The sequence below is a fragment of the Cryptomeria japonica genome, chromosome 11 (genome assembly GCF_030272615.1).
Source record: "Cryptomeria japonica chromosome 11, Sugi_1.0, whole genome shotgun sequence".
Classification (NCBI taxonomy): domain Eukaryota; kingdom Viridiplantae; phylum Streptophyta; class Pinopsida; order Cupressales; family Cupressaceae; genus Cryptomeria; species Cryptomeria japonica.
The window spans coordinates 154,775,871-154,795,551 of NC_081415.1; the positions used below are offsets into that span (position 1 = coordinate 154,775,871).

General features: G+C 33.6%; 1 protein-coding gene across 1 annotated transcript in view; it reads right to left on the reverse strand.

Moving 5' to 3' along the window:
- Positions 1-482: 482 nt before the first annotated feature.
- Positions 483-19,681, reverse strand: part of LOC131066098 (uncharacterized) — a 35,801-nt gene continuing 16,602 nt past the window's right edge. Inside the window, exons 3-19 of the mRNA XM_058000810.2 lie at positions 18,030-18,116; positions 17,812-17,887; positions 15,985-16,059; positions 15,644-15,697; positions 11,490-11,549; positions 11,038-11,154; positions 10,814-10,908; positions 10,522-10,727; positions 10,084-10,181; positions 9,683-9,786; positions 9,406-9,571; positions 8,880-9,002; positions 5,697-5,779; positions 2,528-2,669; positions 2,341-2,370; positions 2,021-2,091; positions 483-1,654 (exon numbers count right to left, since the gene is read on the reverse strand). Of these exons, the coding sequence (XP_057856793.2) occupies positions 730-1,654; positions 2,021-2,091; positions 2,341-2,370; positions 2,528-2,669; positions 5,697-5,779; positions 8,880-9,002; positions 9,406-9,571; positions 9,683-9,786; positions 10,084-10,181; positions 10,522-10,727; positions 10,814-10,908; positions 11,038-11,154; positions 11,490-11,549; positions 15,644-15,697; positions 15,985-16,059; positions 17,812-17,887; positions 18,030-18,116 (2,512 nt within the window). The 3' untranslated portion in view covers positions 483-729. The remainder of the gene's footprint in view (positions 1,655-2,020; positions 2,092-2,340; positions 2,371-2,527; positions 2,670-5,696; positions 5,780-8,879; positions 9,003-9,405; positions 9,572-9,682; positions 9,787-10,083; positions 10,182-10,521; positions 10,728-10,813; positions 10,909-11,037; positions 11,155-11,489; positions 11,550-15,643; positions 15,698-15,984; positions 16,060-17,811; positions 17,888-18,029; positions 18,117-19,681) is intronic.

Genomic DNA, 19,681 nt, shown 5'->3' on the forward strand with positions numbered 1-19,681 from the left:
TAAAAAATAGGGATGCTCATCCTCCTGTGATTGCCCGACCCCCATGGACTGCAAAAACAACAGCTTATTTGGAATTATAGAAGAGGGATCCTCAAGCATCTGAACCATCCAAACAAAACACTGTGTGTGTGTAGAGAGTGACGGATCAAAATACTCAAAACAAACTAATGACAGTTAAAGTTGATAGAAAGCTCTTAACACATTTAATAGATTTCAAAAAATTTAAGGAATTAAAAGTGCAATAGCTTGAACAGAACAAGTAAAGATAATTGCAATACATTTTGCATATCCCAATAACTGCAACATAAAACAGTCATGGAATGTTATTAGCGAATATTTGCCGAACATGTGAGCTGTAACTTCTATAACCGAGCCGTTATTTCACTTGGCCATTTAATATTCTGAAGCACAGTTTTAAACCCAAAACAAATAAGCATTCATTCTATCAATAACTACTCAAACAAGAATGAAAGACACATAAATGAGTAAACTCATGCAATGATAGAAATAAAGGTCATCTGGAGCACCCCTGAGGGGGAGAAACAATAAACGGACCAACTAAACATACAAACTCATGTGGATTGGTACAAGAGCAGTGTTGCACCTCACTTTGTACAGCCAAATCTGGCTGAAGTTTAGAAATAGGCTTTCGAAAGAATACATGCTCTTTACACAATTTGCCTTTCATTCTCACTGAGATGTACAAGAATACAGACAGACACCTTTAAGTTACAAAGAATCATCATGAGCCACTGTGGGGTTATAATCACTGCGCCAGTAGTTTGTATCATTGTACATAGAATTGCCATTTCCATCATTCATTCTAGGATCAACTTCAGACTGTAGACGATTTGCTTCCCCTTTAATTGGTCCAGCCTCTCCCACAATACCTTCCTTTAGAGCATGTTCCATAGCCTTTTGAGTTCCTTCCATTTCTACACCAACAAATTCCACATTATCTTCAAACAACGATGTCATTTTACTCTTCAATCCATCAGCTTCTACCTCACTTTGCAGTCCTGAAACAGAACTTTCCACATTTATATCTTTGCCAGATATACCATCCATTTCCACACCAGTGTTTTGGTTAGCTACAGCTGATTTTGAATCATCAACTGTGTTTAATAAGTGTTCAATATCTGCGTCGAAAGGATTGCTTCCACTGAATGGATTTCTACCCGAAGTGCCTTCAAAATCTGCAGTCTCCCTCCATCCCACCCAATCAGGAGGCTTGACACCGAATATCTCTGCAGTTCTTTCTTCACATTGAATAAAGGGGAAATTATCAGTTATGCCAACCTTCTCTAATCCTACGGACAGATCATCAAGTAGATGTAAGGAATCCTTTCCCTTCATTTCTAAGTCTACACCATTCGGTGTTGTACCATTTCCAAAGTCTGCACCAAAGAGTGTAGCACGTGCATTTTGAGAAGTGTCAGTATCAACCAAATCCTCATCTTCTCCTACCACAACCTCATCATCGCTACTACTACTACCACCACTATTAGCTGATGTCCCTATGTTATTTACTTGGCTATCATCTACCCTTGGGGATGAAGAAACAAGAGATGTTGCCACAGACTCTTCCGTAGACCTATCATCTTGAAAAGCAAACCAATTTGCATTTGTAAACATTGCTTCTCTCAACCCCCCACTGCACAAAAACCAATAAGGACAAAACAAATTAACAGTGTGGATTATAAAATTAGCTTAACATCATGCTCAATTGGAACATATACAACACAATGGGTAAAACTATTGCATTTCCAACACCCAAATATAATCAAAGAAAATATAGCAAATTTGTTAAAAAGGCAATATCAAGCACAAGGCAACCTGAACAGTAAAAACGCAAGTCGGTTCTAACAATGCAGTTAAAAGGCTTTGAAATATTTGCAGTACAACTACTGAATTCTTTCAATTTCTGAACATATGGCTACTAAAATACTCCTCTTAAGTTTTTTCTCTGCCATTTCTAATTAACATGAATTTTCAACAGATTTTATGCAGTTCCATTTACCTGTCCTGTTCCTCTGCTATCTTGATAGAGGAAACCACCATTTCAGCTGACTCGTCATCAAAAAATACATCCTGAAAATACAAGTGGCATAGAAGAATAATCACAAAGGATAAGTTCCATTAATCTCCACAATGAATATTTGGTTTTAAAACTATGATTTCAGCCCAAACTACAAAAGTTCTTGCTTGCCACTATACTGGTACAGCTCATAGTGCAGTCACTAAAACATGATTTGATTAATCTTGGCTCCATGAAAGAAAGAAATAAAAGGGCCAGGATAAGTCTCACTAATGCAAACTTAGCAGTAAAGTGTACAATACCTCATCATCCCTGTCAATCACCCCATGGGCCTGCACAAATATAGGAGCCAAAAAAAGAGCATGAAATGGCATGAACTGGTAAGATTTGACAACAGAAAATTGAAAAAAAAAATGAAGCAAGTTATATGACAAAAAATTCAGTGACTGCTTTGTAAGATAACAACCTGAGATAAGTTAGAACTATTACCTCTTCACCGTCTTCATTGTCAAACATACCATAACGGAATGCTTGACTTAAGTTACTGGCCATTGTTGACACATCATAATCTCTGTCACGGAAGTCATCTTCATCACTGTCCATAGTCCGCTCATGCACTGTTGTTGGACGCCTGCAGTTCACAGTAAAACAATCAGACAAAATAATGATTTTATACAGCATTCAAAGACAAATATATTAGACAGCAGAAAAGAAATCAATGGATGGTTTGATTTGGTAATTTTAACAAAAAAACATGAAATATAAATGCATTAATCATATTTAGAAACATAATTAACAGCAAACCGAGGAGAGGAAGGATCAAACAGACAAGGGAAGAAGTTATTTATTCGATACAATTGGGATTTCCGACCTCTACCAATAACATCTCATAGGCAAAGGGCATCTCTTTACTACAAAATTCAAAATAATAACATCCAGATTATCTGTAACAATATATCTGCTAATCACAGCTTTCGCTTCTCCATCTTTCAAAATATCCTAAAAGAATGTAAACTTGTTATGTCTGGTTGACTACCAACATATCAATACAGTTACAAGCATTATTGTAAGGAAGAAGTTTAGTGAAATAAAGAATGGATTTAGGAAAAACATAGGATTGTGAGCAGATTCATTCACAAGATCGGTTGCTAGAGGTACCGTTTCCTAGGGCCATCAGTGACACCTTTAAAACCTCGAAGATATGAATAAACTAAGCCAAAAGGAAAGTTTGCTGGATGGTATTGAGACCATTACTCTTTCTACTTGGCAGGCAAAGAAAGGTTACCGGAGGATACTGAGAAACTCTACACAAATACTGGCCATAGCAATGAGAAAGAGAACAAGAACTGACTGTAAAATAAGATTAAAGATATCAGCGCTACGAGAAAGTTTAAGCAGTCAATCAAAAAGATAGCAGATATTACTTGCAAGGAACTAAATTTTGTTAAGAGGACAAAGCAAGAATAAAGGACAAAACCAGTCAGTTAGAAGATCTAATTGACAGTATTTAGGAACAGACCCATCTTTGAACAGAAGGAAATCCTGAAAGCTGAGAACAACTAAGTTGAGATTGAGAACAATCCTGATACAGAAACTCCTCCTGACAACAAAAACTTTAAGGATTACCAATTATCATAAGAATTTAAGATTTGCATACATGTACATAAGACATGCATCCAAGTATACATGCTTTACACTGTAGAGAACCATTGTAATTTAACCCAAAGCATAACTGTCTACACTCTACACTCTCTAGATGTTGTCCTAGCTTTCTTTGGACAAAAAACTTATGAAAACGTAAAACACTTTTTATTTTTATTATAAAGAAGATTTGGATGACCTTACTTCTCATGGTTGGAGCTACAAACACTGCAAAAAGCATCAAAGAATAATCTCAACTATAACAGGCATTAGTTAATACTTGAAGAAACAATGGGTTGAAAGTGGACAGCAGCAGTTTGGAGTTCTGGTACCCACACTGGAAGTTGGTACTAAATTGAATTTTGATGGAGCTTCAAGGAGAGGGAGCAGCTTTGTTTTACATAAATGACAGAATTATTTTTGGGAATCCAAAATAAAAAATAAGGCAAAATGGGAGGCTCCTCTTGCAAGATTTTTAGTAGTTAAAAAGCAAAATTTAAAGATAGTTATTGTGAAGGGGTATTCTTTGATCATGATTAATGCATTGTGCAAAGGTAAGAAGCTGAGCTGGAAGTCGAACATATATGTAGAAAAGGAACATATCATAAAGCAAAACTTTGGCTCTGTCAAGGTTGAACATTGCAAAAGAAAATTAATATCTCAATGTGTGGTGCTAGCAAAGACGCGTAATGTTTTAAAGATTGGCAAGGTCAGTTTTTCATTGCATTGAAAAGGTTGAAAAGGTGGTGGCTCCAGTAAGCTGGTATAGTTAGCTTTCCCTCAGTCTTTGTGCTGGTTTCTTGGATAGGTATGGAGAACCAGCCGCTAGTGCATTAAGATGGTGTGCAATTATCTAAAAAAAGCATTTTGGATAACCATTTACAATGCAATTATGCCTGTCACAACCTGGCATCTCAAGCGTTCTGAAATCTGCCCTGGGGTAACATGTCATTGGATGGCCACTGCTCCAATACCATTTCACAAAGACTCTGTCTCAAATCCTTCTCACTATCTTCCAAATGCAACTTGGGGCTTCTTTAAATGTTCTTGCCTGACTAGTTCTCTGACTTGTCAGTGCAACATGTTGGCCCAGCATCTTCCCCACAGATGTTGGCAATATTATAAATGAATTGAAGTCTGAGATAAAAATATTGCATGCATGTTATGGAGATGTTGGTCGTGTGCTATCTGGATTACATGTTCACCATTATTGATGACATTTGGAAATAGGCAGTGATTAGATGATTTCTTTCTTCCATGGATCATCTATTCACTGTTCTCGTAGGTGGCAGGAGATACATTATGGAGTATACTTTCCTTCTTTTGTTGGTTATCTCAGAGAGGTGGCTGGGAAATGTCAATATGCCCTAGGTTGAAGATGTTGCCAATCTTATAGATGAATTGAAGTCTGAGATAAAAGTATTGAATCCATATTGTGTAGATGTTGGTCGTGTACTATCACAATTACATATTACTGAGGGCATTTGGAAATAGGCAGTGATCAGATGAATTCTTTCTTCTGTTGATCATCTATTCACTGTTCTCGTAGGTGGCAGGAAACTCTGTTTAGAGGCTGGGAATGTCAATATGCCCTAGGTTGAAGAACTGTTTGACACAAGACATGTCTCTCCTACTGGATGGTACCAATGGGGAGTAGTGTTGTTAGTTCTGTTTAGGGGTTTTTCTTTGTTATGGTCTCCCTGGGTGCTGTTTGCTTGTGTAGGATGTTTTGGGCTACTGGTGTGTCATGGTAGTATTTTTTTGCTTCTGCAGGTTTGATTTGAGGCCTGATGCTCTCAGGGGCATTTTTATGTTATGTAATCTTGATGTATTACAAATTTTCAATATCTCAAGTAGTTAGCTCTAGGTGGGGCCACTGTAGTACCCAACTTTCATATCTAAAAATATCTAAGACATTTGAACCCTTCTCAACACATGGAAATGCAAGAAATGTAGGATAATTAACACTATAAATGTGTTCTGATTCCAAAAGTAATAAAAGGCAAATAAAACATACCCACAGGCCCACTGATAGACATTCTCCACTGAATTGCGGCTTGACAGAACAGTTGTCTCCCAATCCATCCACTTCTGATTTTCCTGATAAGAATGCAACAGAAGAAATATTTTGAGATAAGCATCCCTTAAGACAGTTCATCTTTATTTCATGAAATTAAATGCATAATATACATTCTCAATATATAGGAACGGATTTCAACCTGACATAATTCTAGGAATGAATTATATTAAAATTTGACTAAAATAAAACCCTATAAAATCAAACTGTACAAATTGTAACAGGAATACATTATTGTCCAGGTACTATATAGAGTCATGAATCATGCGAGTCATTATAATAAAATGGTATTCAACCATTACTCTTAAAAAATAACCATACCTATCTATAAGAAACATACAATTGGGAGACATTATCTTAAATGCTCCCAAATTCCAACATTTGGGATATTGCTTTGTTGCCTACCATCTGCCCCTGAGCTAACACATGGCTTATCAAATATCTAGTTGATTACCAATATTTACTAATTATCTATAAAGACACTAACATTAAACATTGATGAGCAATGCTAGTCTTCTCTCTACAGTTTATTTGAGATTATTATCTCCTAAAACCACAGTATACAATTTGTTCCTGTTTATTTATTTCAATAGCATGTTCTTTAAAATTCTGCAAAAAATACATTTATTCATTTTATATGTGCCTTTCTACATATACACACACAAATATTTAGAATCTACTCTATACCACACTGAGATTTGAGATAAAAAGTTATTTCCATAACAACAGATGTGTCTATGCTCACATCCTGGTAACTGAGGTCATATCCAGGAGCTAGTCATGTGTATCAAAATTTTCAAATTAAAATCACAGTAATGAGCTTAAACATGTTGACACTGAAAAACAATGAAAGGGGACTTTTTAACAGCCGCAACAAACTGGCAGCAAATTCCAGGAAACTAACAGAAAAGCATAAAAACTGGTCATGCACAGAAAGGAAGAAGATGTGTTTTGTACAGGGCTGTTCACCAGATATCCTGGAGCAGACAAAACAGGTGCAAAAAGGATACTATGTGCTGCTGGTACCGTACAGCAGAGTGCATGAAGGATACATAATAAAAATCTGCCAATTATGGATGTAAATGGGGGAACTTCATTCAAAAGGAAATTCAAACCTCTCTTTCTAATGCCCCGCCAGATTTAGGGTACTCAAATAAAGACAAGTCACACAACCCCTCCTGATTTTCTTACTTAAAACCCAGAGCCAGCTTATGACAGGCTTCAGAAAACAATGCCGTTTTTAATTTAGAGCATTTGAAAGACAGGCTTCTTGTAAAATTAGAAAGCAGCTCAATATTGGATGATACAAATCCTGGTCTTATGCACATCAATAGCCAACGAGATTCCAGTAATATAGGAACCACACAAACCCCTAGACTTGGTGACCCATGCATTGTTTGATTATGCTTTTGTATTATTAGATTCAATAGCATGTGACCTATAATAAAGCATTTTGAAATGTTGGACGTGTAAAACTCAAGCTTGATGCCCCAGACCAGAAATCATAACCAAGGGTTTTTCCAGGTGGTATTCCAATCCACAAAATTAGAGAGAATTTTTCACTAGGGGTGACCCAAGCACTGGTTTATTGTGCTTTTGTAATTAGAATTCAGTAGTGTATGGCCTGTAATAAAGTAGTTGAAACGTTTGATGTGTAAAAGTTGAGCTCGATGCCCCAATCCACAAATTGGATTCCTAACCAAGGCTTTTCCGAGGTGGTGTTTCAATCCACAAAACATAGAAGAAACAATTTTCACAACGGCTCCCTGAGTCATCTTCACATGTTGCCTGTGCTGCCGAAGCCCCTTCTTCCAATTTGCAAGCACAAGTTTTCCCCAAAATTCTGGAAGTCATCCTCGTGCCGAGATTTGGCCCTCGTCTAGAGGAAGAAGGATGAGAAGAGGGAAGCGGAACCAGCTTCAGCTATCAGGACGTGATAGCTAAAATCAAACAGAGATTAGGACCTTCACAATGCCCTATCCTAGCAGTTTATCAGCAATTTATTACAAATGAAGTTTAATATAAAAATTAGCATATTTAAATTTTTCATATTTTAAATTTGATATAAATATATTTAAATTACAATATTTTTGTTTAATAATGTCAAATATTTAATAATATTTAATATGATATGGGGATAATATTTGTATTATAATATTATTAATATTTGATATACATTTACATGCATAAATATACATACATACATACATGCATGCACGCATGCATAGACATACATGCATCCATACATACATACATACATATTACATACATATGTACATAAATACATGCATGCATGCATACATACTTGCACGCATACATACATGCATCATGCATTCATACATGCATGCATACGTACGTACGTACATAACATACATACATACCTACGTACATAACATACATACATACATGCGTACATACGTACATAGATATATATAATATATATTAATATTAAAAAAAGTTATAATTATACATACATAAATACATGCATCCATGCATACATACATACATACTTGCACGCATACATACATACATACTTGCACGCATGCATGCATGCATACATACATACATGCATCATGTATTCATGCATGCATCATGCATTCATGCATACATACATACACAACATACATAAATGCATGCATCCATGCATCCATGCATACATACATACATACATAAATGCATGCATCCATGTACGTATGTACATACATAGATATATATAATATATATTAATATTAATAAAAGTTATAATTATATTAATATTGATACATATTATATCTATATATTATTTTTATATTTCAATCATATTGATATTATTTTTATTTTTATTTATAAAAATAGATATTACATATAAAATTTATTTTACTATATTTATTTATTATTTTTTAGAAGTCTTTTATATACATAATATTTTTATATGTTTTTGTATGGACAAACCCAACCCCAAAAAATTTTTTGACTGAACCCACAAATCAAACCAGTAGCAGTAGCAGGACCATTGAATTAGATCTCTAGCAAAATGAAAAAACATGGGCTTAAATTTCATGAGTATTTACAATCATGCAAAAATATTTACACAGCACAAGTCTCAGGGTATAACAGATTATAAAAAGCATTCAGAAGCAATACCTGAAGAAAGGCCTGTAAAAAATTATTATTTGCTGCCAAATGACAAAGCTTGTTTGCAATTCGTGTCAAGTGACCGATATAACCTGTCTTTGGAGGGACTCTTCCTGGAGCAGGTACAGTTGGCTAGAGCAAATTGCAAATTGCAAAAATGAAGAAAAACAAATTAGCATCACTTACAAGGGAGTTTCTTGATGATATTGCAAAATGAACAATAGTCAATAAATTAATATTTCATTTAGTGAAACACCCTCAAATCAAAGATACAAATATTGAAAAGAAAAGGAACATAGAAAAAGAATAATCTGATGATGATTTTGTATGACCACATGTACATAGTTGTAATGCTTATTGTAAAACCTAGATAGACAGTAATGCTGGCATTATTGTATTTTGCCAGTGAGAACATCAACTTCGAGGAATTTGTTTCCAAATTACCACCATAATATTTGTTTCTTATGATTTTGGTATCCTCTTATTTTTTCTGCAAGGCAATTTACTTGATAACAGCTGTGAAGCATTAAGATACCTTGTTTTCATCACAAGAAACAATTGGATTTTCATCTGCAGCCAAAATTCTTCCAACTAGATCGCAATCTTGGAGAAGGTGCTTAAAAAGTGTTGTATTGTTGCTCTCTAAACATGAAATTATGATGCTCTCCACTTGATGGTGAAGTGCATTGTTAAATGTGTAACTGCACAAATCAATACAATACAAGTTAAAAAGGTATAGCTTCAATCACATATGCCTATATGAAATTAATAAAATAATTAAAAATCAAATAGAATGTATAGGGATCACATACTCAAAAAAAAGATTTATAATTGTTTGAATAGCACCCAAACGTACTAATTCCCCTTGAGCTACTTCACTACCCGTCCTTAGTAGAACAGCAATGAACTCAACTATCTGAAAACATTACAAGTAATCAACAACAAAAGTGACAATCCATACTATTTCAGAGCATAGTTAGATAAACAGTAAAATCCTTCAAGCTCAGTAAACAACTTCCATTCAGATTTGCTAAAACTCAATCAAATGATAAATCAATCTACCATAACCTCCTAAAACATAACTCAGACCCAAAATATAATGTATAGCAAATAGAACATAGCCTCAACATCAACAGAAGATTTGGCAAGTGAAAACTAAAATTTTCGCAATTACAACTAATGCTAATAAGTAATATGTTGACAAAGAATAAACCTTTAAGCGATGTTTTCCCAAAGGAGGCTGGAGTCGGCCATATGTAGTGGGTAAAACAGTTTCACTGGAAGATACATCCAAAAGCTTCAATAAATCACCTGCAACATTGAAAAAAAGAAAAGAAAATTTGTCAATAGAGAGTTTTTAACTTTTTAGTAATACAAGCAAGTCATCATTTATCATCCACAAGGAAACACCTATATATCTATTCACAAATAAGGTAATCGACATTTACATATTGTTCCTTCTCAAGAGTTCAATTTGCACATAATCTACATGTAGTAATGCTTCCCATATATAGCATCAAGCTAAGTCTTCAAGTAATCATTTATTAAGTAAAAATTTATGATTCACTTTAACCTTATTTTTTAGTTGAAACAAATTTAGGGGATCACACATTGACCCATAATTGAAGATATGTATCTCCTTGACACTTACCAAGCCTCTGCAGCATGCCATCCACAGTCTCAGGATTTGCAGCCAATACTGACTCTGTGACATGGTGTCCTCGGCCACCAACCCCTCCTCCCATAGTTGTTGATCGCTTTGGATCCAACACAGAGATACAAACAGACAAGGAATACACCAGAGAAGATTTTGATTGTGAATCTTCTAAAGCATGGTGAAAAAGCCTTCCCACAAAACTGCACATCGAAATAAATGTCAAAGAAACTACCAATAAACAAAAATGATAATTTAAATGATACATTTATCTACGCTGTGTCCACACCTTGGGCTCGAAAGCTTTGAAGCAAGAGCAGAAGGTGCCGAGCGAGTTATAGCACAGAGTGTCTCTGCAGCATTGGTGTGTACCTCAGGAGGACTCTGCTTGACAAAAAAGGAATGATCAAAATTAACAAGCTTGCTTAGGATTCTGAAGACCCACGAACACTTTTCTACCTGCAGATAAAACATGAGAACCCTAGAACAGCAAGAGTTGTCCAATATACTTACAGGTGAACTCAATTTGTCTACAATCAAGTCAAGCAAGTCGGTATCAGCTAGCCATTGCATGGCATCAATGTAACTTGTAAACATATGATCATCTACTCCAACTAATCGAATCAAAACCTTCATTAAAAAATGCATAATTAGAGAAACAGTTTAGAAGTTCAAGAAAAGCCTGATTCTCAACTAACTTGCACTTCTGTGCACCTATACACATCCTTAGATGATATTACAATTAATACCCAAAAATAACTTCAATTATGAGTAAATGAACCTTTATGTGCATCTTGAATGAAATAAGAAAAATTAGACTTTGACATGCTACAATAAACAGAAAAAGCATATCATACAAAAATTATTTGCAACAAACATAAAATAATTATGGCAATTGTTAATATTCATGGGGCATTACGTGTACCATCTAATGTCCAAAATATCAGTCACAGTGAGAAAGATACCTCCATTATTGACGTGATGCCAATTAAGTCCACTAACTTGCGAAATATACCTTGGTGTGCCTGAATATGTGAGAAATAGTTTGTTATATGAAAACATGGTCTAAAATAAAAAAGATTTGCAATGAAAATAAAGCAATTCAATGTGTTGGGAAAATACAGATAACAAAGCATGCATTGATATCAAGGAATTCAATGCAATGTGGAATTAAAACAATCTAAAAATTGAACTCTATAAATGCACTTAAACAAAAAGTGACACAGGAGGAACATATAAAATCAATTAATCATCAAACTGTTAAACTGCATATAAGTGAATACCGGAAAAGATCTGCCACTTTTTTGAAAGAGACTAACTACTAATTTCTAGTTGCAACAGTTCAAATTTGAGGGCTCAATTTGTTCCAAACTTCTATAATCGAATGGAACTTGATCCGCAAGCATTTTGACCATAACTACATCAAGTGCCTTTCTACACATTTTACCAAGATCATATGTTTATATCATACGCTGTGTTTCCTATCAAATGGCAATATGATCCATACTATTGCCACAATCAATCTGTTAACTTCATAATTCTTTAGAATATGGTGTAATTGGCACCTATTAGGCTATTACAATATATGATTTTGCCAGTATGAGAACAACAGTTTAAGAAGTGAGCAACAATTAGTTCTTTTTATATATCGAAATTGGAAAGTAAACATTGGCCTATACAATCCAACCAATGCCAAATTTCTAAAGGATCAGTATAATAATTAATTTAACTGCAAGAATAAATGCTTGCATTAACAATACTATATTATAACTATTGGATAATGATATCAATTACAAGTTGCTCTCTGCAATATCAACATAATGAATAGTTGAACTGCAAGAATAAATGCTTACATTAATAAAAATAATAACTAGTTAAAACACTGGGTTCTCACTGTGGAGACCCAAGTTCAATTCCCAATAGGGACATCTCAAGTGGAATTCTAAGCTGCGACTCTTGGCCTTCCATAGGATGCAGAAGGTCTTAGGGTCAATCTAATCAAACATAATAATAATAATAATTCAAAGATAAGTAATGGGGATGGGGCCCCCTATGTGTCCCCACTGGTTCATAGCTCCAGTCAAAAGCTATTCAGGCTTCGGCCAATTACCGATCAAAAATAATAATAATAATAAACTTAATTTTTTTAAACATATAAAAAAAAAAAAAAACTAGTTAACTGCAAAAATAAAACTATCTTAAATATATTGGATAATGATATCACTATAAGTTCCTCTCTGCAATATCAACATCATAATTAGTTGAACTGCAAGAATAAATGTTTGCATTAACAAAAGTATCTTACAAATATTGGACAACAATATCAATTATAAGTTCCTCTTTGCACTATCTACACAAAATCTTCTATGTATGTTGACAGTGATTACACCTCTTCCAGGCACATTTAATAAGCATAAGCATTACCCCCAAACATCCATGTCAGCAGTCAATTGTAAATATTGTACATAAAATCCCAATTTTGCATATTTGAGACACCCAAAAAATTCTCACTTATTTATGCCAACACTAACAAAGATTCTTCAAACAAGATTACTCACAAGAAAACACAAATTTTAGGTTTATTAGAACTCACAATCAAAAGAAATTATTAAAAGAATATTACCATTTCAATGCGACTACAGAAAACTTCAAACACTGATAACTACAAATCCCGAAATTGTAATTTGAGACTTCAATTCAGTTACAATTTAATAAAGTAACACAGCCTTTAAATGGGATTTGAAAGAAGCAACCACCGAGTCATAAAATTTGAATTTCTATCATCGAAGTCTATTTTCATACTAATCAGTATGTCAGCCTTTTAGGGATATTTAAGCTTTAGTTTGTCCATAAATTGACATGTTGATGAATGAAAAGGGACTATTTTGCAACTAGAGATAGAAATTCCGAAATTATAATTGAGAATTAATTACAGTTGCAATTTACAATGGTAACACAGCCTTTAAGTGGGATTTGAAAGAAGCTGCCAATGAATTTCTATCATCAAATTCTAATTTTATACTAATCAGTAGGGCAGACTATTTTTAATGCTATTGTCAGTATATAGCTTTAATTTGGCCATAACTTTTGACATAGTGATGAATCAAAGGGCACTGTCTTGGACTTATAATTGGTAATTCTTACAAACTTTGCAATGAGCTTATGTTGGACCCATTGAAGTCATTGAACTGAGGGTGGAAATATATATTTGAGCTTTAATTTGGCCACAACTCTTACAATTTGATGAGTCAAAGGTCACTCTTAAAAACTTTAATATGGACTTAACATTGCACCTTTAAGCTTTAGTTTCGCCACAGCTTTTGACATTTTCATGAGTGAAACGTAACTGTAATTGAAATGTTGTCATTTTTAAAAAAAATTGCAGTAGACTTAACATTGCAGTCTGTACCCATTAAAGCTATTGAATTAGAAGATATTTACAGAAAATGAAATATAACTAGAATCATATATCATATGAATCCTTCTATTTTCCAATTTATAATAGATTCAGCTACCATCAAATTACCACGCAATATCTGTGGTTAACAGAAAAAGAGATTATGTTTCCTACCACAACAATGATAATGCAACACTAACAATGATTCTTCATTCAATATCTTAAACTCAAAAGAAAACACAAATTTCAGGTTTCTTAGAACTCGCATTCACAAGAACTTACAAGGAAACCTTTAATACTATTGTAGGGATATTTAAGTTTTAGTTTGGCCATAATTTGACATAGTGATGAATCAAAAGTTGACTGTTTTGTAGCTATATATGGTCATTCTTCAAACTTTGCAATAAGCTTACAACTGAACCCACTTAAGTCACTGAACTGAACATGGAAAAATGCTTAAGGTTGGACAAAGATTTTAAAAGTCGCTCTCGAAACTTTGCTATGGACTCAACTACATGATTTTTCATATTGAAGAGTCCGAGGTAGCTGCATTTGAAATTTCGCCCTAAAAACGATCACTCTTAAAACAGTTGCAATGGACTTCTCCTTGTAGTTTGTACTCATTGAAGCTATCAAACTGACCATGAAAGATATTTACATAAAGTGAAATATTAGTAGAATCATAGATTATATTTAAAGTAGATTCAGCTACCATCAACTAAGCATGCAAGATCTGAGGTTGGCAAATAAATAGATTGTGCATCCTAGGAAAAATGAGATTGCTAACACTAACAAAGCTTCTTCATCAAAGGACTACTCACAAGAAAACATAAATTTTAAGTTTCTTAGAAATCACATTCACAAGATCTTGTTAGAAGAATCTTACATTTGTCAACACAACTAGAGATAGAAACTCCAACACTAATAACTGAAAATTCAAAAATTGTAATTGAGAATTAAAGACAAATGTGATTTGCAATAGTAACATAGCTTTTAAATGGGATTCGAAAGAAGCCACCAATAAGCCATAACCCTTGAATTTCTACCATCAAAGTCCAATTTTATACTAATCAGTATAGCAGCCAATAATTAATACTATTGTAGGATATTTAAGCTTTAGTTTGGACATAACTTTCGACATGGTGATGAATCAAAAGTGACTTGCACCTATATATGATCACTCTTGCAAGCTTTCCGATGACCTTACCAGTGGAACCATTGAAGCAATTGAACTGAAAATGGGAAAAAAAATAAGCTTTCATTTGGCCACAGCTTTTAATATTGATGAATCAAAGGCCACTATTAAAAATTTTACAATATGAATAGACTTAGCATTGTACCTTTAAGCTTTAGTTTGGCCCCAGCTTTTGTCATATTGATAAGTCAAACTGTAAACACACTATATTTGAAATTTTGACCTAAAAAAGGTCACTCTTAAAAAATTGCAATGGGCTTATCATTGTACTTTGTATCAATTTAAGATATTAAACTGACCATGGAAGATATTTACAGAAAATTAAATATAACCACAATCATAGATTTTATGGATCCTCCTATTTTCCAATTTTAAAATAGATTCAGCTACCGTCAACTTAACACACAAGATCTTTGGTTAACAAATAAAGAGATTATGTTTCCTAGTAAAAGATGATAACATCAACAGGTTTTCAGCCTATTATAAGCGACTGTTTAAGAACTGGTTGCAAAGAAATAAATACTCACTTGTACATATTCTATAAGAGGACCAGTCTTTCGCAGCATCAAGCATACTACAACCTAAAAGAAAATAACCAACACACAAATATCAGCTGCAAGCAAACATAATAGCATAGGCATTAATATGGCATATTCATCAATAAAGAATTCATTTAAAAATATAAACGAAGGTAAAATAGCCAAAACACAACTGAATATATAGAACAACTCCGAGATACTGACACAAAAATGTACAACTGAATATAGAACTATGGAATGAAAATGCTTCAACAGCATGAACATATAAGAAAGGATCTAAACAAAACAAGATTAAACTAAAATCCATAAACAATGATAAGAAATACAACCTTGCTGAAATAGCCAGCTAATAATGCACTGTGAGCACGGTCAGGCTCCAAAAAGGAAAAGAGCAGGTCCATCAACTATAGACAAAAAATTGAACATTTTAGTACAATATTACTAGAATATTCCACTCTTTGCAAGTTTGTTAAGTAGAAAGCTGAAAATCAAAAAAAAAAGATTATTGCAGAAATAAAAATGCCAAATTTATATACAAAAACTTGTACAGGAAGACAATTTATAGGCTAGTAATTTTTTTGTTAAATGGCATTCAATACAAACTAAAAAAGAGTACATGTGACTTAACATGAATATTACATCAAAATTTGCTAAGAGATATCAAGATTCCAAAAGAGTAGAAGTGTCAAATCCTATATTTCCGTATTTGTGTTTCAGGGTTGACACCTCAAGTCTTTTAGATACCTCTCAGCACATCAGATCCATGTTAAACAGTGAAATTAGAATACAAACATCCTCATGACAATTATACACAACAATGTGCATTAAATACTTTATGTTTTCATGGACAGATCTCTATGTTTAGAACTCCAAATTCTCTAATGAATATTGCAGCAGTAAAAATTGCGCTTCAAGGCTTCTACCAAACATACTCTGAATTTTAAAACTTTAGTTATCTAGTTGTATCCAGTACCATCTACACTTACTTGTTTATAAGCTAACCCATTATCAAATTAAAAAAATTTAATAAAGTTGAGGAATTACCTTGACAGTGGACATAGATGGTGTATGAAAAGTCTTCACACGTTATGATCATGCTGAACAGTCACGCTTCTTAATCTCACAAAACATTTTCTCATGACCAATAATGCTTCTATATTTTCTATGGAGTGGACATATAAATGAATAATATACTTCAATTGTACAAGAAGGAATCTATGGTAGAGGTCCATGAGAAGATGTCTTTCTCAAATTCCATATTTGTGGAATATAGAGAACAGATATTGACTCAATTTTTATTTAATGCTGAAGCCAACTCATAAATTGATAATTAACAAAGCTTCTTGTGTTTTTGTTTGTAGGGTATTGTGTATTTGAGAAGAATTTGTTATCAAACTTATGTTTATACTTTTCAGCACATAGTCCTATCCACAAGCTATTATTTAATAATTACCATTCAAGTAATGTCTTGTTCATCAAGGGTATACAAAAAGTTAGGTCATGCGTTAGATATGGGTTAATTATGATTTTCTTTCTAACTAAGTAAATGCTAAGGGGAAGCCCTACAAGATGTATCTCTTATCTGTATTAAACATATTTGTGAATGTAATACTAAGTGCCAGCATTGTGAGATTGCTTTTGTGCTACACTCAAGTTTGCAAGTGCAGTCAAGCTAGGGCAAACAGGTGTTTTGCATGTTGTTCATGTTAAATATATTTCTGAATTCCTTTTTTCTATCGTTTATTTGGGAAAGCAGCATAGGGTAAGTCCTCTAAAATGAATAATCCTATCCACAAGAATTCCAAGGCCAACTTTAAACCTACTTAAAGTATTATTTAGTATATAGCAATGGCACATTCTCTAATCAAGCAACAAGAAGCAAATGTAGCAAAATCCTTCTCATAGCTACAATTACTTAAACATAGCATCACTATCTTTCCTAGTTAAAACTACATATGAGGAAGGATCTAAAATCTAGAAGTTTAAGTTACATATTTTAAAATAACTTCAAGTTCGAATCACAGAGCCTTTATCAATCCTTCAAAGTCCAAATAGTATTATAATGAAAGATTTGATCCAAACCACACCATCTTTCTTATATTGTGTAGCAATGAGATCTTAAAAACATGTATCCACAAACACAAAGAGAAACCAACCTCCTCGTCCTCTGCAAGTGTCTTCAGTATAACATCAATTTCACAACTAAATATTTCACAAGCAATAAATGGAAACCTGCAAATGAACAACAATAAACTTACTTAAATAGAGCTAATATAAATTAAAATTAATATATCTTCTGTCAACCAAACAAAAGGCACTCAGTTTACTTCATGTCAAGAGAAAAATACAAAACAATACATGATAAACTGCTTACTTGAATGTTCGTCTACTATCTGCTTCTTCTGGTGGCTCTTCTACAACATAGCGCAGCATCTGTTGCACCTGCGTTCTGCCTCGAAGACTGCAGAAATGTCACAAGTGAGATGATGCCATAAATATTATCTAGAAATTGAAAAAACTCATTATCAAGACTAATTTATAAAGAAAAAACATCAGAATAAACAAAAGCTCTGTAAACTAAAGATTGCTCTTTAAAAGGCACTACTATTGAACATGAAATTGTAAAATGATCTGATTAAATTTCATGACAAGAACTCCACAACATTATTGTATATAAGAATTGAGAGATAGAACCAATGCCACAATACTTCTTGCATACCTTTTCCTTTTTAACACTTATAACTACAACACAACTGTCAACCATGACTACAACTTCACAGAATCATTCTCAATCATGGATTGGATTTATCATGTTTACATCACTCACCATGTATTCAAGTTGCTTCAATAAATTTGTGAGCTTCCTTAAATGTAACTAAACATCCTAGCACATGACATAAATAGCATGACATGATTGTTTGTTTGCATAATTGATATAAAACTACTGGCAAACAAACTATATTCCAAAAAGCGTACTTAAAAAAGTAAAACAACATAATATGCTCCTTGAGAGGAAACCTTGGGCTCCATCACTAGAATATGTGACCCTATGTTCATCTCAAACTCTAAAGACAAATAGCACAACAGCCCTATACTGCATTTTTTACTAAGAGCATGTTAGGTTGCATTTCACAACATAAAACGTTAATGTACAATCTGTACTCGGCCCTTATAAACTCAGAACCCAGAATTTGGAATTCCTTAAAGAGAACATAATTCATTACAAAATCAAATATTTAGCTAGTTGAGTGGATTTTTAAAAAACTATTTTTACTAACATATAATTTGGCTTCCCAGGCCAGATTTAGAGTGCAGAAAATCTGTGAAAGTTCAAGAGTGTACTTTGAATATCCTGTACGGAGACTACATAAATGATCATTCCAGAAAGTTTTAAACAGTTTTCATGTGAATTCTTAGTTATTTCTCAAAAATCTAGTGTACCAACTAGGCCAACCTGCTAACATTGAACACATTATTAGCACAACAAAATGACAAATATTGTAAACCCCTGGCATCAAATTAAAATCCTAGCCTTACTGATTGACTACATCATGGTGCTCACAACATCCCGATTGCTTACTAGCACTTTGCTGATAACTTTCCCTATACCTTCCTTTTCTACTGAGCATTCTGAACGGATGCAATACTAGCTGTGTTTCATCATAAGATTGTGATTAGCCAAATGTTTCAATAACTCAACTACTTAAAATAAAATGCTTCATTATATATTCTTTTCTGAATTGATGAGTAATAACTGCAGCAGAATGAAATGTGCAATTCTAAATTTTTCTCACTTCAGATTTGAAATTTGTAAAGATGCACTATAAGACCAATGCTGCCTCCTACAGGAATTACAGCTGTGGATTATTAAAGATGTAGCCCTACACTGTATGATAAATTTTGACATTTCCCAGAATAAGAGAATAGTTTAATCTGCAACTATGACAAACTGCCTTACCAAATATTGATATTGTTCGACAATATTTATGAATGGTACATCATTTTTTCAAACTTCTGTCTATGTTA